The sequence below is a fragment of the Podarcis melisellensis genome (assembly GCF_964234715.1).
Source record: "Podarcis melisellensis genome assembly, chromosome: 14".
NCBI classification, from domain to species: Eukaryota; Metazoa; Chordata; class Lepidosauria; order Squamata; family Lacertidae; genus Podarcis; species Podarcis melisellensis.
The window spans coordinates 1658370-1686194 of record NC_138546.1 but is presented as its reverse complement, the minus strand read 5'-3'; the positions used below and the strand labels follow the sequence as shown (position 1 = coordinate 1686194).

General features: G+C 48.2%; 1 protein-coding gene across 1 annotated transcript; it reads left to right on the top strand.

Annotated features, from left to right (window-relative positions):
* Positions 1-27825, top strand: AP5Z1 (adaptor related protein complex 5 subunit zeta 1). The gene is made up of 17 exons (XM_081889150.1): positions 1-136; positions 1236-1373; positions 1682-1868; positions 2116-2260; positions 4307-4416; positions 4755-4923; positions 7062-7202; positions 8534-8571; positions 8674-8836; positions 9897-10075; positions 11982-12124; positions 13173-13319; positions 14373-14484; positions 17476-17573; positions 19407-19539; positions 24403-24617; positions 27202-27825. Exons 1-17 carry the CDS (start codon positions 96-98, stop codon positions 27470-27472), a joined length of 2430 nt encoding a protein of 809 aa, XP_081745276.1. The 5' UTR covers positions 1-95; the 3' UTR covers positions 27473-27825.

Here is a 27825-nt window from a genome sequence, read left to right as displayed (position 1 = left end):
CCGGAAGTAAAGGGGCGCTGGCTGTGCTCTCCCAAAATAAGTCCGGACTCCTTTCCCCCCCCCCCCATTTCCCTTTTTTGTTTTTGGAAAATAGGATGTATTCCGCGGGGACGGAGAGCTTCCTGCGCCAGGCCAGGTAGGGGGAGGCAAAATGGGGGGGGGGGCTGGGGAAGGGGGAGCCACTGGGGGGGGAGCAGAAGCCCTCCAGAGGCTTTGGGTTCCAGCTGCTTCTTTGGGGGAGGCTGAGTTGGGGCTTGCCAGCTTCCTCTTCTTTATTAATATTACTACTATTATGTATTTATTTATTTATTTATTTGTGCCCCGCCTTTTGCCCTGGCAGATACTCTTTTTGGTGTGCTTTTTGAGTGCTTTCTTGATTGAACACTTTATAACAGAAAACTGTACAATAGATATTATAGACAAAATGAGAAATACAAAATAAACGGTTCTTCATTCTTCAACTAATGCATGCTTTGGACATCCAAAGTACTGTTAGATAGATAGATAGATAGATAGATAATTTATTACGGTCGGAGACCAGCTTATAAAACACACTTGGGGGTACAACCCCAGAAGGAAAACAAACATTTAAAACAATGTACAACAATAAATTTAAAATTTATAAATGCGAAAAGCTTAAAACTTTAATCCAAAGTACTGTATTTATTTTAATATTTTGTTGGAAGCCGACCAGAGTGGCTGGGGAAACCCAGCCAGATGGGCGGGGTATAAATGAATTATTATTATTATTATTATTATTATTATTATTATTATTATTATTATATTAACTTATTGCAACAGCCCTGTGAGGGGAGGTTATGTTGAGAGGCAGTGACTGACCCAAGGACACCAGGGAGCTTCACGGGATTCTGTGAAATGTGGAGACTTCCTCTTGGTTAAGATATAAGGACACAGAAAGAGCCTTGCTTTATCAGGCCAGCGGCCCATCTACCCTGTTCTCATGGTGGCCAACCAGATGCCTCTGGAAAACATGCAGTGCTCTGTTTGGCTCCTTGCAAACCATTTTCATAATGGAAATATAAGAGTATGCAAGGGTCTGTCTGGTGCTTTGCCAGCCCACGAGCAATCCAGCCCATCCAGTTGTCACTGAAGTTGCCAGCAGAGTCTTTCCCAGCCCAGTGTATGGCAAAGCAACTACTGTCGTGGTTGGCAAAGGCCTGATGTGGAAGTTAGCAAAACAGAGATTTCTTAATTTCTATATGCTTTCCTATTAGGGAGATCCAGGACGAAGAACTGAGAAAATTCATTTCACGAATCACAGGCTTTCTCCAAAATCAAGACTTCGGAAATGAGACTGTCGATAGCTTGCAAAGACTGTTTTTGATCATCTCAGCCACTAAATATGGACGGAAGTAAGTGACGGCAAATGCTGGTTTTAATGAGTCCAAGCAAACATCTGTAGCTTATTTATAGCTCTGTTAATCAAATGCTACAAGTGTCTCTGTAGAACTACAATGTGAGTGCCTTTCCTTACCTTGGACTGGTTCCCTTTCATACTAGTGTTCAGTCCGTAGAATATAACAAATTTTAAAACATCTTACAGTGCAATGCTATACATGGCTGCCCAATTTGACTTACTCCCAGATATGTTTGCATTGATTCCGCCCTTAGCTGCTCTTCATTTTGTGTTTGCTTCTTATGCTGATGATGCTTTTTGCAGGATAGATGGCAAATTTCTGGAACTTCTGCAGACAGTGTTGCATCTGCCAAAGACTCCTGAGCAAGTCCAGTTTCTTTGCGCTGCCATCCTGAGAGAGACGTCGCTTTGTAATGATTTATCTGTGTCTTGGGATAACATCCAGGACACCAAGCTCCTGAGCCTTGCCTTCTCCATCGTGCTGGCCCAGGTAAGTGAACTGTGGTTTTGGAAAGACCACAGTTTGGTTCTTTGCTTTGTTTCCCTGTGACTGTGGCCTGTTTCACACCCATATTTTGGACATGGTATAGTTTTTTTCTTGTCACTTTTTAAAAATGCTCCCCCATCTGGTGAGATCTGGTATATGCCAAATTCCAGGCATCCTAAACTTTTTTTAGTTGTTCACTCAGAGTCTTAAAATCTTTCAAACCCTTCAAAATCTTTGCTTTTATCCAAAGGGCAGTAAAAAGGCAGTGGTGGAAGCCTTTGGGCAGCGTGTGGTGAAAGTCCTGGAAGGCAGGCTTCCTGAAGGTCAAAATGCAAGGCACCTTCTCCCCCTCCTGTCAAAAATCATCAGCTTTCTACCGATGAGCCTTAATGAAGGTAAGTGCAAGAAGTGGATCTATTTTCTTTTTTTACTAGAATCCCTTTTAAGAGCCTTGTTCAGGTGAGAAAAGTCATCTGGTTGTTGCTATTCTGAGACACCAGGGAGTCTGAAATCCTTGCTGATCTCCTAGAGATCTGCTGGTAGACCCAGATCTGCCTTCCGTCCACCCCTCCTGTAGAAAACAGCCAAGTTAGTTTGAGGCTGGGACTTTGAACATTTGTTTTAGTCCTTTGAAACGGTAAACCACTGTGGGTGCCTCAGCAGAAAGGCAGTATATCATTCAGCCCAGACACTGAGGTCCAGCTCCAAGGGCCTTCTGGAGGTTCCCTCACTGAGAGAGGTGAGGATACAAGGAAGCAGGCAGAGGGCCTTCTCGGTAGTGCCCTCCCTGTGGAACGCCCTCCCACCAAATGTCAAGGAAATAAACAACTATCTGACTTTTAGAAGACATCTAAAGGCAGTCCCGTTTAGGGAAGGTTTTTTTTACGTTTGATCGTGTTTTTAATATTCTGTTGGGAGCCACCCAGAGTGGCTGGGGAAACCCAGCCAGATGAGTGGGGTATAAATAATAAAATCATTATTGTTATTATTATTCAGACTACTCTTCCCCAGTGTAGTGCATGGCGTATGTTTTGGCCATGCCAAATTTGGTACTGTGGGTTTTGTCATCCAGAACTTCACGAGGGGAGCAGTTTGAAGAAGGTTTTTAAAATGTTTTGAACCATGCTGAGGTCTGTGGATGAAGGGCAATATACTTAATAATAATACAGTGGTGCCTCGCAAGACGAAAAACCCGCAAGACGAAAGGGTTTTTCAGTTTTTGCGACGCTTCGCTAGACGATTTTCCCTATGGGCTTGCATCGCAAGACGAAAGCCCATAGGGAAATCTCGGGGACCTTTTTTTAAATGCTGGCGGTGGGGAGCAAAGCCTTTTCCCCCCCTCCGGACTTCAGAAGAGGTCCAGGAAGGCCGGCGGGGGCGAAAGGCTTTGCTCCCCACCGCCAGCATTTTAAAAGCGGTCCGGGATAGCAGGGAAGCGCTTCCCGCTATCCCGGACGGCTTTTGAAGGCAGGCGGGGGGAGCAAAGACTTTTGCCCCCCGCCCGCCTTCGGAAGAGGTCCTGGACTTTAAGAGGTGCTGGATTTTAAAATGCCACGGGGCGATCTTAAAATGCAGGCGGGCGGCAGCGAAGCCTTCGCTGCCGCCCGCCAGCATTTTAAGATCGCCCCGGGACAGCGGAAAAGTCTCCACTGTCCCGGGAAGGCAGGTGGGGGGGAAGCAAAGACTTTCGCCCCCGCCAGCCTTCAGAAGAGGTCGGGGGACAGACTGTCCCCAGACCTGGTCTGAAGGCGGTTCGGTTTCCATAGGAACGCATTAATTAATTTTTAATGCATTCCTATGGGAAACCGTGCTTCGCAAGACGAAAAACTCGCAAGACGAAAAGACTTGCGGAACGAATTAATTTCGTCTTGCGAGGCACCACAATAATAATAATAATAATAATAATAATAATAATAATAATAATAATAATAATAACCTAGACACTGCCAATGTCTAAAGCAGGTAGGGTAGCTGTTCTGCTCTGCTTAGGCAGTCACCCAATATATTTTCAGCCAATATGACAGAGATGAGGTTTTAGAGGCTAAGGGGTTTGCTGTTTCGCAGGAGCAATTAAGTGCCATAAACATAGGCTGCATCCAGCCCAATGTAATTAGGAAATGCTGGAGGTGTTTATAGAAGGGTAGTCTCTTCAGGTTCCTGATAACAACCCCAGTTCCAGCCTCTTTTCTCCACAGCTGAGGATGTGTGGGTAGAATAAATTGTGGGTGTTAAAGATGCAAATCCACAGGAACAGCTCTTCTGTTGATCTGCAGAGTTTTCTCGCTCCCGGCCCCAAGCACTAAGCTCTTCTCTGGACAATGTAGGGGCAGATGTAGGTGAACCCGAGGCTGCCTGATGGTGAACCATTGGTATTGCCAAGGCTCCCCACAGTTGTCCTCTGTTGTGTCTTTCTGACGGGCTGTGTTGTTTTCGATCCATAGATCAGATCAATCTGCTCAGCAAAAGGATGGTGGACTGGCTGAGGTATGCCAGCGTCCAGCAAGGAGTCCCCCAGTCCTCAGGAGGCTTCTTCAACCCGCGAGCAAGACAGGTGCGGAACTGCAGCTCCAGGGGGCATGAACCCAGGCTTGCTTTTTAAGAGAAGGCACATGGAAAAACCACCCAGCGAGTCAAGTGCACAGACGCAGATTCTGCACTGGGGTGACCCTGAATCCTGCCCTTCCTCCAAGGAGCTCGGAGTGCCTTGCATAGTTCACCTTTGCCCTTGCAGCAGTGGGAGTTTCCCCCAGGCATCCAGTTGGCCACTGTGAGAACAGCAGGACGCTGGACAAGGTGGACCACTGGTCTGATTCTCATGTCTGGCCTTCAAACACCTGGGCTCTCTGGTCCTGATTCTCTGCTTTCTCTGCTCTTTCTTCCGCCCCACAGCCTGGCCCCATCATGGAGGTGGACGGCACGGCCACCACGGACTTCTTCACTGTGCTCTCAGTCGGCCAGTATTACACAGAGGACCAGTGGTTCAACATGCAGGCCTTCTCCATGCTGCGGAAGTGGCTGCTGTGCTACGGGAGCAACGGAGCTAGTAGTCCAAATTCAGGTAAGGATCTAGAGAGGTGGAGGGGAGGGCACTGTGCATCTAGCCAATGAGGAACATGATTGGCAGCCGCCGTCAACACATCTGCTGTTATGGTAAGACACCAAGGGATCAGATGGCGGACAGCATTGTTTATAGCAGCACACTCCATAACGGATAGATAATAAATACAATATTAGGTAAAGGTAAAGGGACCCCTGACCATTAGGTCCAGTTGTGGCTGACTCTGGGGTTGCGGCGCCCATCTCGCTTTATTGGCCGAGGGAGCCGGTGTACTACTTCTGGGAAATGTGGCCAGCATGACTAAGCTGCTTCTGGAGAACCAGAGCAGCGCACGGAAACACTGTTTACCTTCCTGCTGGAGTGGCACCTATTTATCTACTTGAACCTTGAGGTGCTTTCAAACTGCTAGGTTGGCAGGAGCAGGGACTGAGCAACGGGAGCTCACCCCATCGCAGGGATTCGAACCGCCGACCTTCTGATCGGCAAGTCCTAGACTCTGTGGTTTAACCCACAGCACCACCCACTTTCAAACTGCTAGGTTGGCAGGAGCAGGGACCGAGCAACGGGAGCTCACCCTGTCACGGGGATTCGAACTGCCAACCTTTTGATCGGCAAGTCCTAGGCTCTGCGGTTTAACCCACAGCGCCACCTGCGTCCCACTAAATACAATATTATTGGTTTGTTATAATGGGGGGTGGGGCTTTTCTTTTGGGTTGACATGTTATTTGTATTTCTTAAAAAAACAAAACCTCTCCCTCTCTATATATAAATACATAGTGAAGAGAGTGTGACTTTCCAATCACGAATTAAACCACGAGGTCTCACGAGGAGAGGTTGCCTGTTGCAACTCTGCACAACCCACTGCTTATTCCAGTGGGCTTCTGATGGGGGCAGCTAAGTTGTGCTGTGTCTCTGCATTGAGTGTGATTAGACCATTCAATTGCCCCTCATGCAGAGAGGCAGTAGAGTTACCGACCCTTACAGGAGCTGTGCCCAGAACAGGGACTCAAGCAGAAACATTGGGGTGGGCAAAGAAGTTAGGCCCTTCTAAGTCTAGGCAGTGTTTACCATCTTGCGGTCTTAAAAGTAAACACTCTTGTATGAAAAGAATGAGCTGCACTTTCAATTTTAAGTGAGTTAGAATGTGTGTTAGAAATTTAGGGGATCTTTGAGGAAAATAGGAAATTGACAGAGATAGATATTTACTTAATAATGATTTGAAATTCGAACTTGAACCTACTTAGTATGTTGGTAGGTTCTTAGCCTTACAGTCATACCTTGGTTTTCAAACAGCTTAGTTCTTGAACGTTTTGGCTCCCGAACGCCACAAACCGAGAAGTGACTCTTCTAGTTTGCAAACTATTTTTGGAAGCCAAACGTCCGATGGGGATTCCACGGCTTTCTGCAGGAGCTTCCTGCAGCCAATCAGAAGCCACGCTTTGGTTTCCGAACATTTTAGAAGTCGAACGGAACATATTCCGTTCAACTTCCAAAGTACAACTGTATTCTTTAGGTTTTTTTCCTTCCTGTCTTTAATTATTTTCTTAATTTTCTTTTTCTTATCTTGTAAAAGACAAGCTGCATAAATTATGAGACTGTATCAGGCTGAATTTATCTATTGTGTTTTGCTGATTTGGAATGTTCTGTACTCTCTATTTTGATTTTAAGTTAATAAAATTACTAGAAAAAGAAACTGAGGAAACCTTTCACTGACTCATCGTGCCCCATCTTTCTGTTTGCGTGTGTGATTTTTAATTGTATAGAGAACAAGCAGAAAATATAAAGTTGACATATAACCTCCCCCATAAGAAAACAGGAGTTAGGACCATAAGTAAGAAAACCATACATCAGTGAGAGGCAAAAATAGGTACAAATACAAGAATAGGAGCTGAATCTTAACTGAAGACAGGGAGGAGATCATGCAAGCCAAATTGCCCTGGTGATTCCCAACAGGCATTTTTGTCTGTGTGATTCAGAGGTATATAAAACAAAGTCCTACCATATTGCACTCAAAGAGTGCGGCTGTTCTTTACCCTTCAGCAAATGTAGGTTGTGGGAAATCTTTTTTCAAGACTGCGATGTTCCTACACCACGCTTGCACGGATAAATTGCTCACCTTGTCCCCACTTTCTTTGCAGATGATAAATCGGAGGTGGACGGCTCCGTCATGTCCATGGTCTCCGTCACCTCCACCTCCAGCCGCCTGCTCCCCCCCAAGGAGCGCTTGCGGGAAAAGGCCTTTGAGTACTGCCAGAGGCTTATAGAGCAAAGCAACCGCCGTGAGTCCCCTTTTCTGTGCTTGCCTTGTTTCCTGCTGGTGAGGGTGGCAGAGATTTAGGGGTGCTGTTTGCTCTTTCACCTCTTCTCTTTTCCGTCTCCTATTTCGCATTGCAACTTGCACAGAAATTAATTTTTTCCATGCACCCATATTTCTGAATCCCCTTCTGGAGTCTTTCCTCCCCACTATTCCTCCAGTCATCTCTGAGGGGAAGGAAAGGTCCAGCTTTTCCAGGAGAAGCAGCAGGTGGAGGTGACTGTTTTGGTTCGCATGCCAACTCAGTTCTCACAAGCTGGGTATGTTTAGCTTGGAAAAGAGGAGACTGAGAGGCGCTATGATAGCCACCTTAAATATCTGAAGGGTTGGCATGTGAAAGATGGAGCAAGCTTGTTTCCTGCTGCTCCAGAAGGCAGGACCCAAACTAATGGATTCAAATCGCAAGAAAGGAGATTCTTACTAAGTGTCAGGGAGAACTTCCTGATGATAAGAGCTGTTTGGACATGGAAAGCTTTTAATGTTTAATGCATTAATGTATTTTGTTGGAAGCCGCCCAGAGTGGCTGGGGAAGCCAAGCCAGATGGGCGGGGTATAAATAATACCTCCTTGGAGGTTTTTAAGCAGAGGTTTAATGGCTACCTGTCAGGGGTCCTTTAGCTGCCATTCCTGCATCACACGGCATTGGACTAGATGATGATGATGATAATGATGATGATGATAATGATACTTTTTTAATACCCCACCCATCTGGCTGGATTTCCCCAGCCACTCTCTGCAGCTCCCATCAGAATATTAAACATCAAATATTAAAAACTTCCCTAAACAGGGCTGCCTTCACATGTCTTCTAAGAGTCAGATAGTTGTTTATTTCCTTGACATCTGATGGGAGGGCGTTCCACAGGACGGGCGCCACCACCAAGAAGGCCCTCTGCCTGGTTCCCTGTAACCTCCCTTCTCACAGGGAGGGAACCGCCAGAAGGCCCTTGGCACTGAACCTCAGTGTCCGGGCAGAATGATGGGGGTGGAGACACTTCTTCAGGGATACTGGGCCGAGGCCGTTTAGGGCTTTGAAGGTCAACATCAACACTTTGAATTGTGCTCGGAAACTTAACTGGGAGCCAATGTAGCTCTTTCAGGTTATATGGTCTCAGTGGCCGCTCCCAGTCCCCAGTCCAGCTGCTGCATTCTGGATTAGTTGCAGTTTCTGGGTCATCTTCAAAGGAAGCCCCATGTACAGCTCATGGCAGTAGTGCAAGCGGGAGATAACCTGCGGGGTCCCTTTCCAAGTTCTATGTTTCTGTGGTTCTATGAGATCAATTTTGTTTTGTCTGCCAGGGGCTCTGAAGAAAGCTGACGGGGAGCTTCAGAAAGCTGTAAGTAGCCTGAAGGAAGGTCTTGGGGCTTGAGCAGGGATCTCGGGCAGCCATTCCGGAATCTGTGACGGTGACGTCTCTCCCCCTCTTTCCCTCGCACAGTGCCTTATTGAAGCCATCACCATCATGGATATCATTTGCAGACAGGACTCTTCCTACGTCTACCGCTCACTCTCCTGCCTGAAAAACGTGCACAGCCGGATCAGCGGGGACCTGTCTTATGCCAGAGTGCTGCTGCCCATTGCCCAGTTCTTTCTGAACCACAGTGAGTAAGGCTGGCCGGCTGAAGCAAAGCTCTGCCTCCAAAACTGCCTGAATAAGGAGGGCAGCTGCGATGCCAGACAGCTTCCTCCACAGCCTCCCTTTCCCTCTGACTCTGCCCGGGGGAGGGAGGCCAGAGATGGGAGCCAAATTCCTGCCAGGGAGAGACAGCAACTGCCTTGGAGATTCCTGTCTTTGCAGGCAGCAAGGGGCAGTTTGCTTGCCTTGTGTTTCCCTCTCAGCAAAAGCTGAACTCCAAGCAATGCATGGTGGGTGGCAGGAGGAAATTGGGTTTGTCACAAACTCGCCCCAGACATCAGGTCTAAACTGAGAAAGGGACTTTTTATTAGAAAAGGGGGAAAGGGGAAAGCAGAGAGGAATAATAATAATAATAATAATAATAATAATAATAATTTATACCCCACCCTCCCCAGCCAAGACCGGGCTCAGGGTGGCTAACACCAGGTAAAAACAATTGATTAAAATACAACTTAAAAACAAGATTAAAATACAACATTAAAATGCAGCCTCATTTCAGTATCAAAAACTTTTTGGGGATGAATACTTCAAATCTTCCCCAAGGCCAACTATCCAAACTGGTCCTACGTGGGCCAGAAAAAAGCCAGGGAAGTCCCCAAATAGGAGTTCCATCACAGAAGGAGAAACGATAGAGGGGAAGGGGATCAAGTTGATTCCAAGCCAAAGGCCAGGCGGAACAACTGTCTTACAGGCCCTGCGGAAATAAATGAGATCCTGCAGGGCCCTGGTCTCATGAGGTAGAGCGTTCCACTAGGCCGGAGCCAGTGTTGAAAAGGCCCTGGCTCTGGTTGAGGCTAATCTGACTTCCTTAGGGCCTGGGACCTCTAGGGTGTTGCTATTTATGGACCTTAAGGTCCTCTGTGGGGCAGACCGGGAAAGGCGGTCCTGTAGGTACGAGGGTCATAGGCCGTGAAGCGCATTATGAAAGCACCCTCAGTTTCCCCCTCCCCAGGGCTGACTAAAGCAGGATGGAGAATGCTAAATTTATGCATCCGTACGTGTGTGTTTCTATCCTCGCTCCCCAGGTGAGACAGCGGCTGTGGACTCTGAAGCTGTTTACAGGCACCTGTTCACCAGAGTTCCCGCTCAGCTTTTCCACAGCCCGATGCTGGCCTTTGAGTTTATCCAGTTCTGCAGGCACAACATTCGGTTCTTCACTGAGAAACTCAGCATCTTCCGACAGAACTTCCCAAACCTATTCAAGGTACTTGGTAGCAAGACTCTCACAGGGCCACATTGGCAGAAGTTAAAAGCTGTTGGAGAATGTGCAGGTGGCTTCTGCTTTTTCATCCAACTGCTCTTAGTTGGCTCTTTCTCAGGGCCATGATGATTATTATTATTCTTACTATTCTTACTATTATTTTATTTAACGTATTTATATGCAGCCTTCCTCCCAAGCTGAGATTCAAGGCAGCTTCCACCATTTAAAAGCGACATTACGAAATACAAAGGAATAAAAACAAACTGGTTGAAAAACATCAAAACAACATTTAGAATTAGCAAAATTAAAATCCAGTTTGCGGGTGGCGCTGTGGTCTAAACCACTGAGGCTAGGGCTTGCCGATTGGAAATCCAATTGGCAGTTCAAATCCCCGCGATGGGGTGAGCTCCTGTTGCTTGGTCCCTACTCCTGCCAACCTAGCAGTTCGAAAGCACGTCAAAGTGCAAGTAGATCAATAGGTACCACTCTGGTGGGAAGGTAAACGGCGTTTCCATGCGCTGCTCTGGTTCGCCAGAAGCGGCTTAGTCATGCTGGCCACATGACCCAGAAAAACTGTCTGCGGACGAATGCCGGCTCCCTCGGCCAGTAAATCAAGATGAGCACCACAACCCCAGAGTCTTTTGCAACTGGACTTAATGTCAGGGGTCCTTAACCTTTACCTTTACCTTGCTCTCACAGCAGCCCAGTGGTCAGTGTTGCCTGCACGTTAGTTTCCAAAGGCCTGTCTCAACAGGAAGGTCTTAGCCTGCCAGTGGAAGGATGACAGGGAGGGAGCCAGGCTGGCCTCTCTTGGGAAGGAATCCCACAATATGGGAGCAGCTGTAGAAAAGGCCCTGTCCTTGTTGGGTCACGCCCCCCAACCATGCCTCTGATGTTGATGGGACCGAGAGAAGGTGCTCACCCAAGGACCTTAGCACCCCCAGGCAGGTTTGCAGAGGGAGATACGATCTTTCTGGTAGCCTGTCCCAAAGCCACACAGGGCTTAATTAGCACCTTGGACAAGGGATTAACCTGCTCCCTGTAACCAGCCCCAGTCAGCAATCTGGCCACAACTTTAGGAGCAATGGAAATCCAAGGGAGAGAGGACACCCGTTCCAGATTTACGTATAACCTAAAAAAGCTATAACTTAGGGCCCCACTCTCTTGGGGGCCCCAAAAAAAATTAAAGGAAAAAGGCCCTGCATATACATTTCCAAAATATGAGATAAAAAACAAATAAAATAAAACCTACATACAGCAACAGTGTTTTGTGTTGTTTCGGTTCCTATGATGTAAGTCACGGGCCCCGCCTGCTAGCCTGCTCCCTCAAATATCCCTGGTTTGCTCCTTTCTATATATAGGGTGCCTACATTCTGCATGTGCAAATGGCTTTAGATACCTTATTAGGTCCATAAATCACCGTATAGTATATATTCAACACAAGAAAACAGTGACAATTTGTTGTTGACAAAGGACAGCTGAACATATAAAGGGCCCCATTACCTTCAGTAGCTTAGGGCCTCATCCAACCTAAATCCAGCCCTGGGGGAGACCCACCTGTGTGGCCAGCTGTGACTATTGAGGAAGAGCCAGAGGTTGTCTTGTTCAGCCTGCAGCATCTCCAGCTAGGAAAGACACCCACTTGGGACACTGGAGAACCGCTGCCAACCAGAGTAGGCATCATTATTCTAGATGGGCCCAATGGCCTGCCCAAGCTTCAGGCACCGCTGTTCCTTTGTACGGGAGGAGCTTTACGGTCTGGGCTTCCCCTCCTCCTTCCCCCTTGGATCATTGGCTCTGCCGTCTTCCCTCAGTGAGAGGATCTATAGTGGGAGAATCCACCTGGGGTGTGGAGGGAGAGCAGGCCCACTCACTGCAGTTTCATCTTGTTCCTCCCCCCCCCCTGCAGTTCCTGGCATGGAACAGCCCAGCCCTTGTCGCCGATTATGTGGACCTTCTGCCAGCCCTGCTTGGGACCGACACGGCCCTGGAGATCTTCCACCTGCTGCTCGACTTGCCTTGTGTGGCGGTGGCGCTGGATGTCCAGCTGAGGTAATAGCTCTCCTCCCCGCAGCCTAGCACCAGGTAGCGCAGAGTAATGGTATTACAGTGGTTCCTTGGTTCTCAAACTTAATCCGTTCTGGAAGTCCGTTCCAAAACCAAAGTGTTCGAAAACCAAGGCACACTTTCCCATAGAAAGGAATGCACAATGGATTAATCCGTTCCAGACTTTTAAAAACAAACCCTAAAACAGCAATTGAACATGAATTTTACTAACGAGACCATTGATCCATAAAACGAAAGCAATAACGTTCAATGTTCTGTGCTATAAAATAAATAGGACAGTACTGTAGATGATAAAAATTAAAATTAATTTTTGTTCTTACCTGCACTGATAATAGTCATTGTTTGAATGGGGGGGCTTTTATCCATTTCCGCAGTCACACAATCAGTCTGAAGAAGTGTGCATGCACACAAAAGCTCATACCATAACAAATTTAGTTGGTCTCTAAGGTACTACTGGAAGGATTTTTTAAAATTTTGTTTCGACCATCAATCAGTCAGTCAGTCAGTCAATCAATCAATCAATCAATCAATCAATCAGTAGCTGAACTGGGTTCCACACAGTCACAAAAACAAATTAACCGAAAAGCCTCAAAAACAAAAATGCAAAATAAATAGCAAAAACAAAAGCAACAAACTTATTCTGTTGCAGTAGTCCGTTTGACTTCCAAAATGTTCTAAAACCAAGGCGCAGCTTCTGATTGGTGCAGGTGCCCTGGAAACAATAGCTGACAGCCGCCTCGGTTGTTCAGCTTCTGAAAAACGTTAGAAAACCGGAACACATACTTCCGGGTTTTCGGCATTTGAGAACCAAGGTACCACTGTACTGTTTTATATTTATTTATACCCAGACCAGGACTCAAGGCAGCTGATCAATTAAAATGGAAAAAGCTCATCCTTAAATGCAAGGCTGAGCTAATGTACCTTTACAGGCTTGTAGGAAGGGGTGGGGGGCTACTTGTGGCCAGATTCCTCTGCATTTTTAACAGACGGTGCTTTTGAACAAGGTGCATCTGGGCTTTTCGTCTGTCGCTAGGTCTGCCCTGACTCCCCTGCCTGAGAGGACTCCTGTGGACCCGGCTCTGAAGCCAGCCACCTGCCTGGAAGCTTACCGCCACCCGGACTACAGAGCCCTCTTCCAGTATCTCCTTCGTGTTGAGTCGGCTCCTGGAGACCCTGGCAGGTAAGAGGCCATCCCTGAGACAAGCTGATCTTCTTAATTTATTTGATGCTGTCTATTTTGGGGGTGGGACGCGGGTGGCGCTGTGGGTTAAACCACAGAGCCTAGAACTTGCCGATCAGAAGGTTGGTGGTTCGAATCCCCGCAACAGGGTGAGCTCCCATTGCTCGGTCCCTGCTCCTGCCAACCTAGCAGTTCAAAAGCACATCAAAGTGCAAGTAGATCAATAGGTACCGCTCCAGCGGGAAGGTAAATGGTGTTTCCGTGTGCTGCTCTGGTTCGCCAGAAGCGGCTTAGTCATGCTGGCCACACGACCCGGAAGCTGTACGCCGGCTCCCTCGGCCAGTAAAGCGAGATGAGCGCCGCAACCCCAGAGTCGGCCATGACTGGACCTAACAGTCAGGGGCCCCTTTACCTTTTTATTTTGGGGGTACTTGTACCTTGCCCGCTAAACAAAGTTCCCGAGGCATCTGACAATATAATCAAAGTACTGTTGCGGTTGTGGTGTTTTTTTGGCAAAACCTTTTTCTTAATGATTTTCAATTTTTTTGTCCAAATTTGTCACTAATTAAAACAAATTAAATTGAAACAAATAGACATCTTCCCAAATCTGAAGAAATTTAACATTTTTCCGAAACTGACTTCCTGTGCCCCCTCCTGGATGTGTTGATGGTTCTCCTTGGTGCTGCATCAAAGACCCCAGGGGTCATCTAGTCCGACCCCCTGCAATGCCACAATCTCAGCTAAAGCATCCCTGACAGATGGTCATGCAGCCTCTGCTTAAAAACCTCCAAGAAAGGAGAGTCCACCACCTCTCGTGGGAGTCTGTTCCACTGTCAAACAACTCTTAATGCTCCTGATGTTCAGTTGGAATCTTCTTTCTTGCAACTTGAAGCCATGGGTTCGAGTCCTACTCTCCAGAGCAGGAGAAAACAAGCATGCTCCCTCCTCCATGTGACAGCCCTTGAGATATTTGCCCCTTTAGTCTGATCTAGCTGCAGCCAGACTCTTCTGATGCTCTTATAGGGTCTTCCATTGTGGTCCCGTCCCCCCCAGGTTGACTCCCATCCGCCAGCTCCTGGGATCCATGGCCAGTTCCCCTCGCGTGGTGCAGTGTGCGGAGAGCGTCCCTGTCTTACTGCAGCTCTACTTTGGAGTCGTAGCCGAGGTAAGGTTTGCTTCCCCCCTGCACGGATCTGTTCCAGTTGCATTTCCTCCAATACGCCTTCTTCAGTGAAGGTTTCAAACTAGGGCTTTAAAAATGCAAACGTCAAAAGTGCATCGAATGCTTGGGTATCTGGGTTCCTCCCCTCCTCTCAAATCTGGATTCAGCTCCTATTTTGATTCCAGAGTGTAGTCTAGGAGGGTATTCACTGTGGCTAGCATCATGGCACTGAGTCTTCTACAAGGCTGGATTTTTTCCATGTTACGCTTGCAACAGCCTTGAGGAGTGATGGTGTGTTGAGAGAGAGAGAGAGTGGTAGCTGATTTGTGCCTACTTACCATGCAGACTGGCACTTGCTTCTGAGTAAGCATGCAAAGGATGGCATCATTAGGCCACAGTCCTCAGCACACTTACTAGGTAGTAAAGGTAAAGGTAAGGTAAAGGACCCCTTGATGGTTAAGTCCAGTCAAAGGCAACTATGGGGTTGCAGCGCTCATCTCGCTTTCAGGCCGAAGGATCCGGCGTTTGTCTACAGACAGCTTTCCAGGCCATGTGGCCAGCAGGACTAAACCGTTTCTGGTGCAACGGGACACCGTGACGGAAACCAGAGCACACAGAAATGCCATTTACCTTCCCGCTGCAGCGGTATCTATTTATCTACTTGTGCCAGTGTGCTTTTGAACTGCTAGGTTGGCAGGAGCTGGGACAGAGCAACGGGAGCTCACCCCATCGTGGGGATTCAAACCGCCAACCTTCTGATCTGCAAGCCCAAGAGGCTCAGTGGTTTAGACCACAGCGCCACCCGCATCCCTTTACTAGGTAGTAAGCTGCAGAGAACACAGTGGGATTCTCTGCATCAGATTGCTGTTACCCAGTGAGCTTTGCGGCTCCATCAGGATTTGAACTTGGGTCTCCCTGATCTAAGTCCAGCACTCAAACCACTAGACATGCCAGCCCTCAACTTAAATGTGGATTTGTTGTTTATTTCTTTATTCTGAGAAGCCGCAGCAGCACCATGGGTGCCGATGATGTGCTCATCTCTATATAGTGAAGGATTTGCTGCTAACCAGGATGCGAAACCATGGTTTGAAGTGTGTTGGCAAGGCCTGGTTTGTGCTGCATCTGCGCCAATTGAAAGCACTTTTCCAGCTCCTCCAACCTCTGCCTTTGCAAGATAACAAGTAGCTTTCCCTGGTGTCATCTTAGACAGAGTCCTCCAACAGCAAGGTTGAAGCCAGCAAACTAAGCCAGCTTCAGTGCACCTTTGGGATCTTAAGCAGACTCAAGTCCGCAAGCCAGTTATTTCCCAGAAGAGGCGTCTGGTTGGCCCCTGTGAGAACAGGATGCTGGACTAGCTGGGCCCCCTTTGGCCTGATCCAGCAGCTTCGGCTTATATCCTTAACAAGGGTCAGTGCTAACCCTGGTCCAGTGGTTTGGCTGCACTACCATGCCAGAATGCCGATGGGTAAACCAAAAAAGATCCCCTGTGTTGCAAAACAGAACAATCTCTCTCAACGCCATCACTCCTCAAGTCTATTGCAAGCGTGACATCAAGCAGCACGTAGACTAATATAATATATTGACAATATTTATATCACACTATCAAACTGTTTCAGAATTCATAGACAGAAGACGTGTAATATGTGCAGGGAGTCACAAACTAATAAGAGTCAAGTAACTATTCCATAAGCAGAATGATTAGAATGGTAAAGGTAAAGGGACCCCTGACCATTAGGTCCAGTTGTGGCAGACTCTGGGTTGCAGCACTCATCTTGCTTTATTGGCCGAGGGAGCCGGCGTACAGCTTCCGGGTCATGTGGCCAGCATGACTAAGCCGCTTCTGGTGAACCAGAGCAGTGCACGGAAATGCCGTTGACCTTCCCGCCAGAGTGGTACTTATTTATCTACTTGCACTTTGACGTGCTTTCAAACTGCTAGGTTGGCAGGAGCAGGGACCGAGCAATGGGAGCTCACCCCATCACGGGGATTCGAACCGCCGACCTTCTGATCGGCAAGTCCTAGGCTCTGTGGTTTAACCCACAGCACCACCCACGCCCATATTAGAATGGTATGTCACTATAAAGAATGACTGAAATTGAGACTGAACGCTTTTCCACAGTAAATAACAGATCCAAAATGTTGAGAGTGAGCTGGAGCACGGTGGTGCTATGAGAACAGATTGAATACAGGCCTGTCATTTCAATCTCTGTATTGTATTTCAATGTAATGGATTTCATTTTATATTAATGTCTGCTGATGAAGAATTATTATTGAAAAAGTTCATTATCCTGGAAGAACTGTTCTGTCTGCTGCTGTGCTCAGAGCACTCTTTTGTGACGTTTGGAGCACCTACCATCTCACTTCTGGGTTGCTGTTCTTATACATGTGGATCTGATATTTACTGTGGAAAGGCGTTCAGCCTCAGTTTCAGTCATTCTTTATAGTGACATACCTTTCTTTCTTTAAATATTCTTTATTGATTAAAAAATTTGCATGTCTATACAAACATTATGTACTATCTCTTAACAGGTAGAAAAAAGAAAATTATATAAAATAGAAAATTATATAAAATAGAAAAATTATAAAGAAAGGAAAAAAATAAAGAAGTAACAAAGATAAGAAACAAAGAAATAATAATAAAAAGACAAAGTTATTTACATAGAAAAAGTGCTCATCGACTCAATAGTGACATACCATCTAATCATTCCGCTTATGGAATAGTTACTTGACTCTTATTAGTTTGTGACTCTCTGCACATATTACATGTCTTCTGTCTATGAATTTTGAAACAGTTTGATAGTGTGATATAAATATTGTCAATATATTATTAGCCTGCATGTTGCTTGATGTTTTTAAAAATGCAGATGTGTGGCAGATCTGCTCAGTAGATCTTTGTTGTAGCGGGCGATGGGATGAGTTCAAGGGCCCGGGATTCCCGGATCTTCCTTCGCTGAGTTAAGGCACTGAACGGTCCTGCTCTTCCTTCTTCTCCAGTTTGCAGATGGGGCTCTTGCAAACAAGCTGGTCCTGGCAATTCTGGAGAGGAGTGACCAGCTTTATGGAATCCCGGCTTTCAAGGCAGAGGTGTACAGGTGAGTGCAGACTCATCATCTCAGGTGGGGAAAGGGCAAAATCTACCATCTCCAGACTAAGGAGTTTTAAGCCCCAATAGCAACTGAAGCTCCTGGATGGAGTAGTTCTGTAATGTTTTTCCTTGAGCCTTTCTCTCCAATGGAGCTCTTTTCTGATTTGATACTACATTGTCCTGTACAGTCAAGGTTCCTCTTGGGATACAGTGGTATCTTGGGTTAAGTACTTAATTCATTCCGGAGGTCCGTTCTTAACCTGAAACTGTTCTTAATCTGAGGTACCACTATAGCTAATGGGGCCTCCCGCTGCCGCCACGCCATCAGAGCACGATTTCTGTTCTCATCCTGAAGCAAAGTTCTTAACCTGAGGTACTATTTTTAGGTACTAGCAGAGTCTGTAACCTGAAGCGTCTGTAACCCCGAGATACCATTGTTCATCACCCTGACCTATTGGTTGCTTACATCTCTATCCTAAGCCTGGTTTATTCATTTGGTTTATTTATAAAAATATTTATTTACTGCAAATTCTTTTTTTAAAAAAAATGGAGCAGATTACAGCAATGGCACACAAAACTCATTTGATAAAAACCATATAAAAAGTTTAAATCAGAAATCAGCTAACTTACTGTGGAAAGGTGTATTGCCTGCTTAGGCATGACGGACTAGAAAAAAAAATTAAGCAAGCATTTAAAAGTTGAGACAGAAGTTGTCTACTGAACCTCTAGTGGCAGAGAGTTCCACAGGACTGGGCAGATGACGCTAAAGGCTTGATTTCCAAGTGATCTGTATATTATATTGCAACTGAACTACTGACACTGTTCTGACCAAGTGTTCTTTAGCTGAAAAGGCTCCCCAAGTGGTTTACTAAAGTCAGTAGTAAGACAGTCTTTACTTCCAGGCTTGCAATCTCTTTAAGACACGACACACAAAGAAAAAAATGATGGGAGGGAGAGAGGAAAAAACAAGCTCCATTCATGTTCTTATGCCATCAACAAGCCGATAAACAGCTTTTTAAAAAATGCATTCTGAGCCATGGAGACAGTAGTGCCTTTGGATAAGAAAAGTCTGAGGATGATTGATTGGAAGAAGAGATGGCCCTTGAGAAAATACCAGGGCAGCAACTTGACTAAAAAAGCGTTAATTGATTAATCACACGAGACTGAGCCTGGCATCTAAATTTGCATATTGGTGTAAAAAAAAAGGCATTTTCTGATGCGAGACACCAGCTCTCTTTGCTTTAAGGTGGTGTGCATCTTCAGAGGCCTTTCCTATGCACACAAAAGAAAAGGAGAGAATGCCTCTCTTTTTTAAGTTCAGGTCTCTTAATTTAAATTTTTTCCTAGCTGCCGTTTATGCGAAGGTTCCAGGGTAGCACGTACAAAAGTGAATAAACTCAATCCCCACAGCATATAAATGCAGTTTAAAGTAAGCATTAAAAAAAACAAGAGAAAGCAGGCATACAAAACCACCCCAGAAATACAGTTCCCAAGAATTCCATCTACATGATACACATTTGTATTACAAAAAAAATGCATTTAAAAAAACTTACCCTGCCAAATAAATTAAGAGCAAGCGTTTAGTTGATCTGGGGTGTTTTGATGCAGCGAGTGCAACAGATGAATCCCTTTGACGTTGCAGCCCTAACTGATGCCTGAACTCCTGGTGTCAGCAAAGCCTTTGCGGCTGCCGCAACAGCCTCTCCCAGAGCCCACCCCAAACACCTCCTACCGAAAGCCTATTCAGAAGCAGAAAGTGACCCAAATGCTGTTTTGGAAGCCTTGCTCTCTGGGTTGCAGAGAACCCTGCTCACCCCAGCTGTCCTCTTTTCCCTGCCAGGGTGATGAGCTCCCAGCTGTCGGTTCTGTGCAAGCTGCACCCTTCGCTGGTGGTGGAGCTGTCCCCACAGCTTTTGGAGTTTTCGGGAACGGTCACCAACATTCAGAGCAAAGAGGACCTCTTCACTGACGTGGTAAGCAGAAACCCACTTGCCCTGGCGGGTAGGACAACCCCCACCCCTACATTCCCATCTGGCCGGGAGAGGGGAGGCTGCTGGCCTTCCAGATGTTGCGAGACACTATCTCCCATCATCCCTAAGGAAGTCAGATTATCATCAACCAGAGCCAGGGCCTTTTCAACACTGGCTCCAGCCTGGTGAAACGTTCTGTCTCATGAGACCAGGGCCTTGCAGGATCTGATTTCTTTCCGCAGGGCCTGTAAGACAGAGTTTTAATCGCTTTTAATTTGCAGCACTTTAAATGGTGGTTGTTGTTTTTTATAATATTATATTATTTCATTATTTTATTTTTGCTTGGGGTGGGATAAACACTGAGTCAGCACTATTATTCCTTGCTTTGTTTTGTTTTGTTCTGTTCTGTTTTGTTTTTTTATTATTATTATTCTGTTAAATTATTATATAGTTTGTATTTTGCCTTTAAAGGGGAAGGGTCATGGCTGCCTGGGAGTGGGCCTCAGCCAATAGATTGGGTGGGGCAGGTTCCACAGGGGGAGATGTATTGGGACACCCGATCTCAGTGATTACGGGCAGGAGGAGGAGTTATGCTAAGACCAGACCATGTCATTACCGAGGAGGCAGGTTTAGTCGTTGTTTGAGGACTATCCCTGCCTCCAGGTCTGGTCCTGACCGGAAGGATACAGTAATCAGCAAGGGAAACCCACATGACCTGAAAGTGTTGCTGTGCAATGCCAGGTCAATGATGAATAAAACCACTGCCATCCACGACCAGATTGTGGATGGAGGATTTGACCTGGCATGTGTGACAGAGACCTGGTTGGATGAAGCAGATGGGCCTGTCCTTGCCGCTGCTTGCCCACCAGGTTTCTCTTACGCACAGCAACCCAGGTCATGTGGGCGGGGAGGGGGGGTTGCAGTGATTTTTAGGAAGTCATTAGTCTGCACCAGGCGTCCTATTGGGAAGACCCAGTTTTCTGAGTGCATGTTCTGGAAGTTGGGCAATAGGGGCAGTACAGGATTCCTACTGGTGTACCGACCTCCCCGTTGCACCAAGGATTCCCTGCCCGAGCTGCTTCAGGTCGTGGCGGATATGCTCCTGGAGATACCTAGCTTGGTTGTCCTGGGGGATTTTAACATCCATGCCGACACGACCTTACAAGGGGCCGCTCGGGACTTCGTGGAAAGCATGGCCTCCATGGGGCTGTCCCTGAATAAGTCTGGCCCAACTCATAGCCACGGACATGCCTTAGACTTGGTGTTTACCTCTACGGATATTGGTGATCTGACATTAACTAAAAGCGAAACAAAAGAAGTGCCATGGTCAGATCACTTCCTGGTGCAACTGGACTTCTCCGCAACCCTTCCCCTCCGCAGGGAGGTGGGACCGATTCGGATGGTCCGCCCCCGCCACTTAATGGATCCAATTGGCTTCCAGAGAGTGGTAGGGGATGCTTTATCCCAAGTTGATGGCCTTTCAGCTGATTCCCTGGTGGCACGCTGGAATGCGGAGCTAACCGGGGCAATTGACTGTCTGGCTCCGAAGCGCCCTCTCCGATTGCATGGAGCCCGGACAGCCCCGTGGTTTTCCCCGGAGCTGAGGGTGATGAAACAATCGTTGAGACGGCTAGAGCGCCGGTGGCGGAAAACTCATTCTGAATCAGACCGGACACGGGTTAGAGCTCAACGTCGAGCCTACCAAGTGGCAATGGCGACGGCGAAGAGGGCCTTCTTCGCCGCCTCCATTGCATCTGCAGAAAACAGCAGCAGGAGACTTTTTCAGGTGGTTCGCAGTTTATCGGAACCACCTGTAACATCGGGGCCTGGTAGGGACCCCAAGATCTCCTGCAATGCTTTTGCAAAGTTTTTTGCAGATAAAATCGCTCAGATTCAGAAGGAGGTAGACTCCACCGTGGGAGCAGGGCCAGGGCGGGAGAGTGCTAGAGTTCTGCCTGGTACTGTTATATGGGATCAATTCCAATCTGTTACCTCCGAGGATGTGGACAGGCTGCTTGGACGAGTGAAACCGACCACCTGTCTCCTTGATCCTTGCCCATCCTGGCTGATAAAAGCGAGCCGGGAAGCGCTGGGCGATGGGCTCTGCGGGGTGGTGAATGCTTCCCTCTGTGAGGGAGCCTTCCCAGACCCGCTGAAAGAGGCGGTCATTAAACCGCTTCTTAAAAAAACATCTTTAGACCCGGCCAATTTGGCCAACTATCGCCCAGTCTCAAATCTGCCATTCTTGGGCAAGGTGATTGAGCGAGCGGTTGCTGAACAACTCCAAGCACGCCTGGAGGAAACGGACCATTTGGATCCCTTCCAATCGGGATTCAGGCCTCACCATGGGACTGAAACTGCCTTGGTCGTGCTGGTTGATGATCTCCGGCGGGCTAGGGACAAAGGTGAGAGCTGTTTCCTAGTTCTGCTGGATCTCTCAGCAGCCTTTGACACCATCGACCATAACATCCTTCTGGACCGTCTAGAGGGGCTGGGAGCTGGGGGCACTGTTATACAGTGGTTCCGCTCCTTCCTCCTGGGCCGTGTCCAGAAAGTGGTGGTGGGGGGTGAGTGTTCAGACCCCTGGGCTCTCATGTGGGGTGCCTCAGGGTTCTGTCCTCTCCCCCATGCTTTTTAATATCTATATGAAGCCGCTGGGAGAGATCATCAGGGGGTTTGGACTGGGTGTTCATCAGTATGCAGATGACACCCAGCTCTACCTCTCCTTTAAATCAGAACCAGTGAAGGCGGTGAAGGTCCTGTGTGAGTGCCTGGAGGCGGTTGGAGGTTGGATGGCGGCTAACAGATTGAGGTTGAATCCTGACAAGACAGAAGTACTGTTTTTGGGGGACAGGAGGCGGGCAGGTGTGGAGGATTCCCTGGTCCTGAATGGGGTAACTGTGCCCCTGAAGGACCAGGTGCGCAGCCTGGGAGTCATTTTGGACTCACAGCTGTCCATGGAGGCGCAGGTTAACTCTGTGTCCAGGGCAGCTGTCTACCAGCTCCACCTGGTACGCAGGCTAAGACCCTACCTCCCCGCGGACTGTCTCGCCAGAGTGGTGCATGCTCTAGTTATCTCACGCTTGGACTACTGCAACGCGCTCTACGTGGGGCTACCTTTGAAGGTGACCCGGAAACTGCAATTAATCCAGAATGCGGCAGCTAGACTGGTGACTGGGAGTGGCCGCCGGGACCACATAACACCGGTTCTGAGAGATCTGCACTGGCTCCCAGTACGTTTCCGAGCACGATTCAAAGTGTTGGTGCTGACCTTTAAAGCCCTAAACGGCCTTGGTCCTGTATACCTGAAGGAGCGTCTCCACCCCCATCGTTCAGCCCGGACACTGAGATCCAGCGCCGAGGGCCTTCTGGCGGTTCCCTCATTGCGAGAAGTGAGGCTACAGGGAACCAGACAGAGGGCCTTCTCGGTAGTGGCGCCCGCCCTGTGGAACGCCCTCCCATCAGATGTCAAAGAGATAAAGAATTACCTGACATTCAGAAAACATCTTAAGGCAGCCCTGTTCAGGGAAGTTTTTAATATGTAATGCTGTACTGTTTTTAACACTGATTGGGAGCCGCCCAGAGTGGCTGGGGAGGCTCAGCCAGATGGGCGGGGTATAAATAATAAATTATTATTATTATTATTATAGAGTTGTTCCGCCTGGCCTTTGGCTTGGAATCAACTTGATTCCCTTCCCCTCTTTCCTTTTTCCCTTCTCCTTCTGTGTTGGAACTCCTATTTGGGGACTTCCCTGGCTTTTTTCTGGCCCATGTAGGAGCAGTCTGGATAGTTGGCCTTGGTGAAGATTTGACGTTTTCATCCCCAAAAAGTTTTTGATTTGAGTTTCTACTGAAATGAGGCTGCATTTTAATGTTGTATTTCAATCTTGTTCATAAGTTGTATCTTAATCAATTGCTTTATATCTGGTGTTAGCTGCCCTGAGCCCGGTCTTGCCTGGGAAGGGTGGGGTATAAATAATTTTTTTTTTAATTATTATTATTATTATTATTATTATTATTATTATTTTATTATTATTATTATTATTATTATTATTATTATTATTATTATCCCTGATTAATGGGCTCAGCAGGGCTGGCTGGGGCTGATGGGAATCCAGCGACCCCGATGGGTTTCCCCAGCCACTCTGGGCGGCTTCCAACAGAACACTAAAATACAACAACCTATTAAACATTAAAAGCTTCCCTGAACAGGGCTGCCTTCAGATGCCTTCTAAAAGTCTGCTAGTTGTTGTTCTCTTTGACATCTGGTGGGAGGGCGTTCCACAGGGCGGGTGCCACCACCGAGAAGGCCCTCTGCCGGGTTCCCTGTAACTTGGCTTCTCGCAGTGAGGGAACCGCCAGAAGGCCCTCGGCACTGGACCTCAATATCCGGGCAGAATACCCTGCAGAGTTATGCCTGAGGCCCAGGAGAGTGAGAATCATGGAATTGTGGAGTTTAAAGTTTGAAGAGACCCCAAGAGTAATTTAGTCCAACAGTGTAGGAATTGCAATGAAAGCACCCCTGACAGATGGCCACCCGACCTTTGTTTAAAAACCTCCAAGGAAGGAGAGCACCTCCACCTTCCTAGGAAGTTGGTTTTGCTGTCAAAACAGCTCTTACCCTCCGAAAACTCCTCCTGGTTTCAGCCAGCAGAGTCTTCTCCCTTTCTTCTAAGGAGAACTGCTGTTCTCTCCCTGGCCAGGGACAGAGGAGGCGGCACCAGGTGCAGGCGAGTCGATTTCTGGTTAGTTCGCCCACCCCTAGGGTCCCTCAGGCTTTCTCTGCTGCTTCCCTCTCACGTTTCTAGCCCTCTGTGAGGTAATGAGGTACGTATGCCCCCCCTGAAGGAATGTGCCTTCCCACAGGTGTGGACCATTGGGGAGTACGCGTCCGTATCGCACGACAAGCGGTGCACGGTGGAGCAGATCAACAGGTTCTTTGAAGTCCTCGAGGCCATGCTCTTCGAGATCACCCAGCTGCGGCCCTTGGCCACCATCCCCAAATACTCTCCTCGCGCCATCGCCGTCCTCATGACTGCGCTCACCAAGCTGGCATCTCGCAGCCAGGACTTGATCCCAAGGTTTGAACCTGGGGGGCAGATGGGGGGGGGGGAGAGAGAGCAGTACTGAACGTCCGCTCTGGTTTGCGTATGCGCACCTGGTAAGAACTGACGAGGACATCTGTTAGGGCTGGGTGACATCTGGTTTTCAACATTGTGATTTGTCGCCAGCTAAACTTCTAGTTATACCGATATATCACGATGTAAGGATGGAGCTATGTAGAGGCATTGGCTGGCTTCACAGTTTTTCCTGTATCGTGATTTCTGTCAGCGCCTGCTCTTGTGATTCGCTGAGGCTGGGGAGAGCCGAGCCAACAGAGTTTGCAGGAATCGAGTGAAGCATGGCTGACTTCATGTTTTTCCCCACATTGTGATTTTTGCATAGCTATGCCCCCAGAAGAAGATTGCTGCTGCTGCTGCTGCTGCTGCTGCTGCTGCTTCTTCTTCTTCTTCTTCTTCTTCTTCTTCTTCTTCTTCTTCTTCTTCTTCTTCTTCTTCTTCTTCTTCTTCTTCTTCTTCTTCTTCTTCTTCTTCTCCTCCTCCTCCTCCTCCTCCTCCTCCTCCTCCTCCTCCTCCTCCTCCTCCTCCTCCTCCTCCTTCTCCTTCTCCTTCTCCTTCTCCTTCTTCACCACAATATACTGCCGGGTAAAAATTATGAAAGCGATACCACATTATGGACTTCAAACTGGTTTTGGATGATATTTTGATATATTGTCCAAAACAAGTTTGAGGTCCATACTGTAATCTCGCTTTCATAATGTTTGACCTGGCAATATATTGCGCCCTAGACACCAGCTTGATATGGTTGGGGTACAGTTTGGTGGGGAAGCACCCACCCCTTGAAAGGGCAGCAGCTTTCCCCAGCCTGGGCCAGATGTTTTGGAACAGGGGTCAGCAACCTCTTTCAGCCATGGGCCGGTCCACTGTTCCTCAGACCATGTGGTGGGCCAGACTATATTGGGGGGGGGGATGAACGAATTCCTATGCCCCCCAAATAACCCAGAGATGCATTTTAAATAAAAGGACACATTCCACTCATGTAAAAACACACTGATTCCCGGACCGTCTGTGGGCCGGATTGAGAAGGCGATTGGGCCGCATCTGGCCCCCGGGCCTTAGGTTGCCTACCCCTGTTTTGGAGTATCACTTCCATCAGCCCCAGGCAGGTTGGGGAATGCTGATGTGAAAAGTCCCAGCATCTTAGGTAGTAAGAAAGACCTGCTGTTTTGCTAATCCACTGGCAGCCACCTAGACTTGGGGTGGTGGGCAGGAGGCAGATCCTATGGGTGCTATCCTGTGCCTTGCCTCTCCCCCTCTTGGTCGTCAACAGCAAAGCCTGGTCAGTAACACAGCCCTACTGGCCAGGCAGTACCAGATCTGGCTTTAGTGGCAGATGGTTTGCAAGGATTTTTGCCTCCCAATTGTCAAAGCAATAGCAACAGCTTCAAATTCCCTCCCAAAAAATTGCCAGAAACTTGTGAGGTTTTGCCCCGATAAAACGTGCGTCCATGACTCTGTCCACCAATTCCTGGGCTGAGCATATGCTCAGAGGCCCTCCATTCCTTGGCCTTTTCCTTTGCCTGGCTGAGCTGCTGCCATTTTCCACGGTAAAATACAAAGTTCCCCCTGCAAAGCTTGAACCTGCCACCCCAAATGAGACCCTGTTGGACTGACAGGTGGGGCCACTGAATTGCTTCGTAGGATTTTGGACCCGAGTCCTCCCTCCCAACTCAGTTCTGGTCCTTAGAACCTCAGAGGAGCCTGGCTGCTCCGTCTGGCCAAAGCCCATCTCGCCCAGCAGCCAGTCTCCACAGCGGAGACCTATGGGAAACCTGCATGAACACAGAGGTGCTCTCTCCCCCCTCACATTTCCCAGTGGCTGGTAGTCTGGGGCAAACCAGCACAGCCACCGTGGGTTAAGGTAAAGGGACCCCTGACCATTAGGTAAAGTCGTGGCCGACTCTGGGGTTGCGGCGCTCATCTTGTTTTACTGGCCGACGGAGCCGGCATACAGCTTCCAGGTCATGTGGCCAGCATGACTGAGCCGCTTCTGGCGAACCAGAGCAGTGCATGGAAACGCCATTTACCTTCCCGCTGGAGTGGTACCTATTTATCTACTTGCACTTCGTGCTTTCGAACTGCCAGGTGGGCAGGAGCAGGACCGAGCAACGGGAGCTCATCCCGTTGGGGGGATTCGCACCGCCAACCTTCCGATCGGCAAGCCCTAGGCTCTGTGGTTTAACCATGGTTTGTACCCATTATTAGCCTTGCCTAGTTTGCCTAACCCCACATTAATGGCCATCACTGCCTCTTGTGGCAGTGAGTTCCATAGTTCAGCTATTTGTTAGCGTGAAATACTTCCTTTGCCTTCCCCCCAAAACACTTTTCTTAACTTCCCCAGAACCCCTTACCTGGGTGAAGTGCGCAGGATATGTTGGAGATGGCAGGTGACCAGGTTTGGAGCCCACAGCCCCAGTGACCACCCCACTCCAGCAGGAAACCTGTTTCTCCCTGCCCCAAAACCTCGGGGAGCGAGGGGTGCTCTCCTTCCCCCCTCCGCTGCGAGGTGGCTCAGCCCTGCTCTTCTCCCCGTGTCTCCCCACAGGGTATCCCTCTTCTTGTCCAAGATGCGGACCTTCATCCAGAACCCAGCCGTCTCCTCCACCTACAGCCCCGAGGACGCTGAGGCCATCCTGACCCGGGCCACGGAGCTGATGAACTTGCTGAAGATGCCCAGCGTGGCTCAGTTTGTGCTGACCCCGTCCCCCGAGGTCTCGAGCCCCCGGTTCCACCGCGACACAAACGTTTCCCTGCCTCTCGCCATGAAGGTGGCTAGCCAGATTCTGGAGAGGGGAGCAAGCTCCGTCCCTGGCTGAGTCCTTCAGATGGAAACGTATCGTCAAGGACTGCTGACTGCAGGGAGAGTTTGGGAGGGTGTGGGACAGGAACCCCCCACCAAGAGGGTGGAGGGAGTCTCTCTAGGGAAGGTTTGTGGGCGAAGGAATGAAATTGGCCAAGTCGAACAATTTCCTTTTCGAAAACCAGTTTTATTTTTGCCTTCCCCATTTTTCGGGGGGATTCTGACTCCCTTCTCTGACTTCTCAGGTGCTCCAATTTGCCTGTCCTGTGCTTGTAACTGGGCAAACAGTTTGCAGACTTCTTTCCGCAACCCTGTAATCAGTATTGTTGGATCTGGGCTTCCCTATGAATAAAATGTTGGTTTGGCATA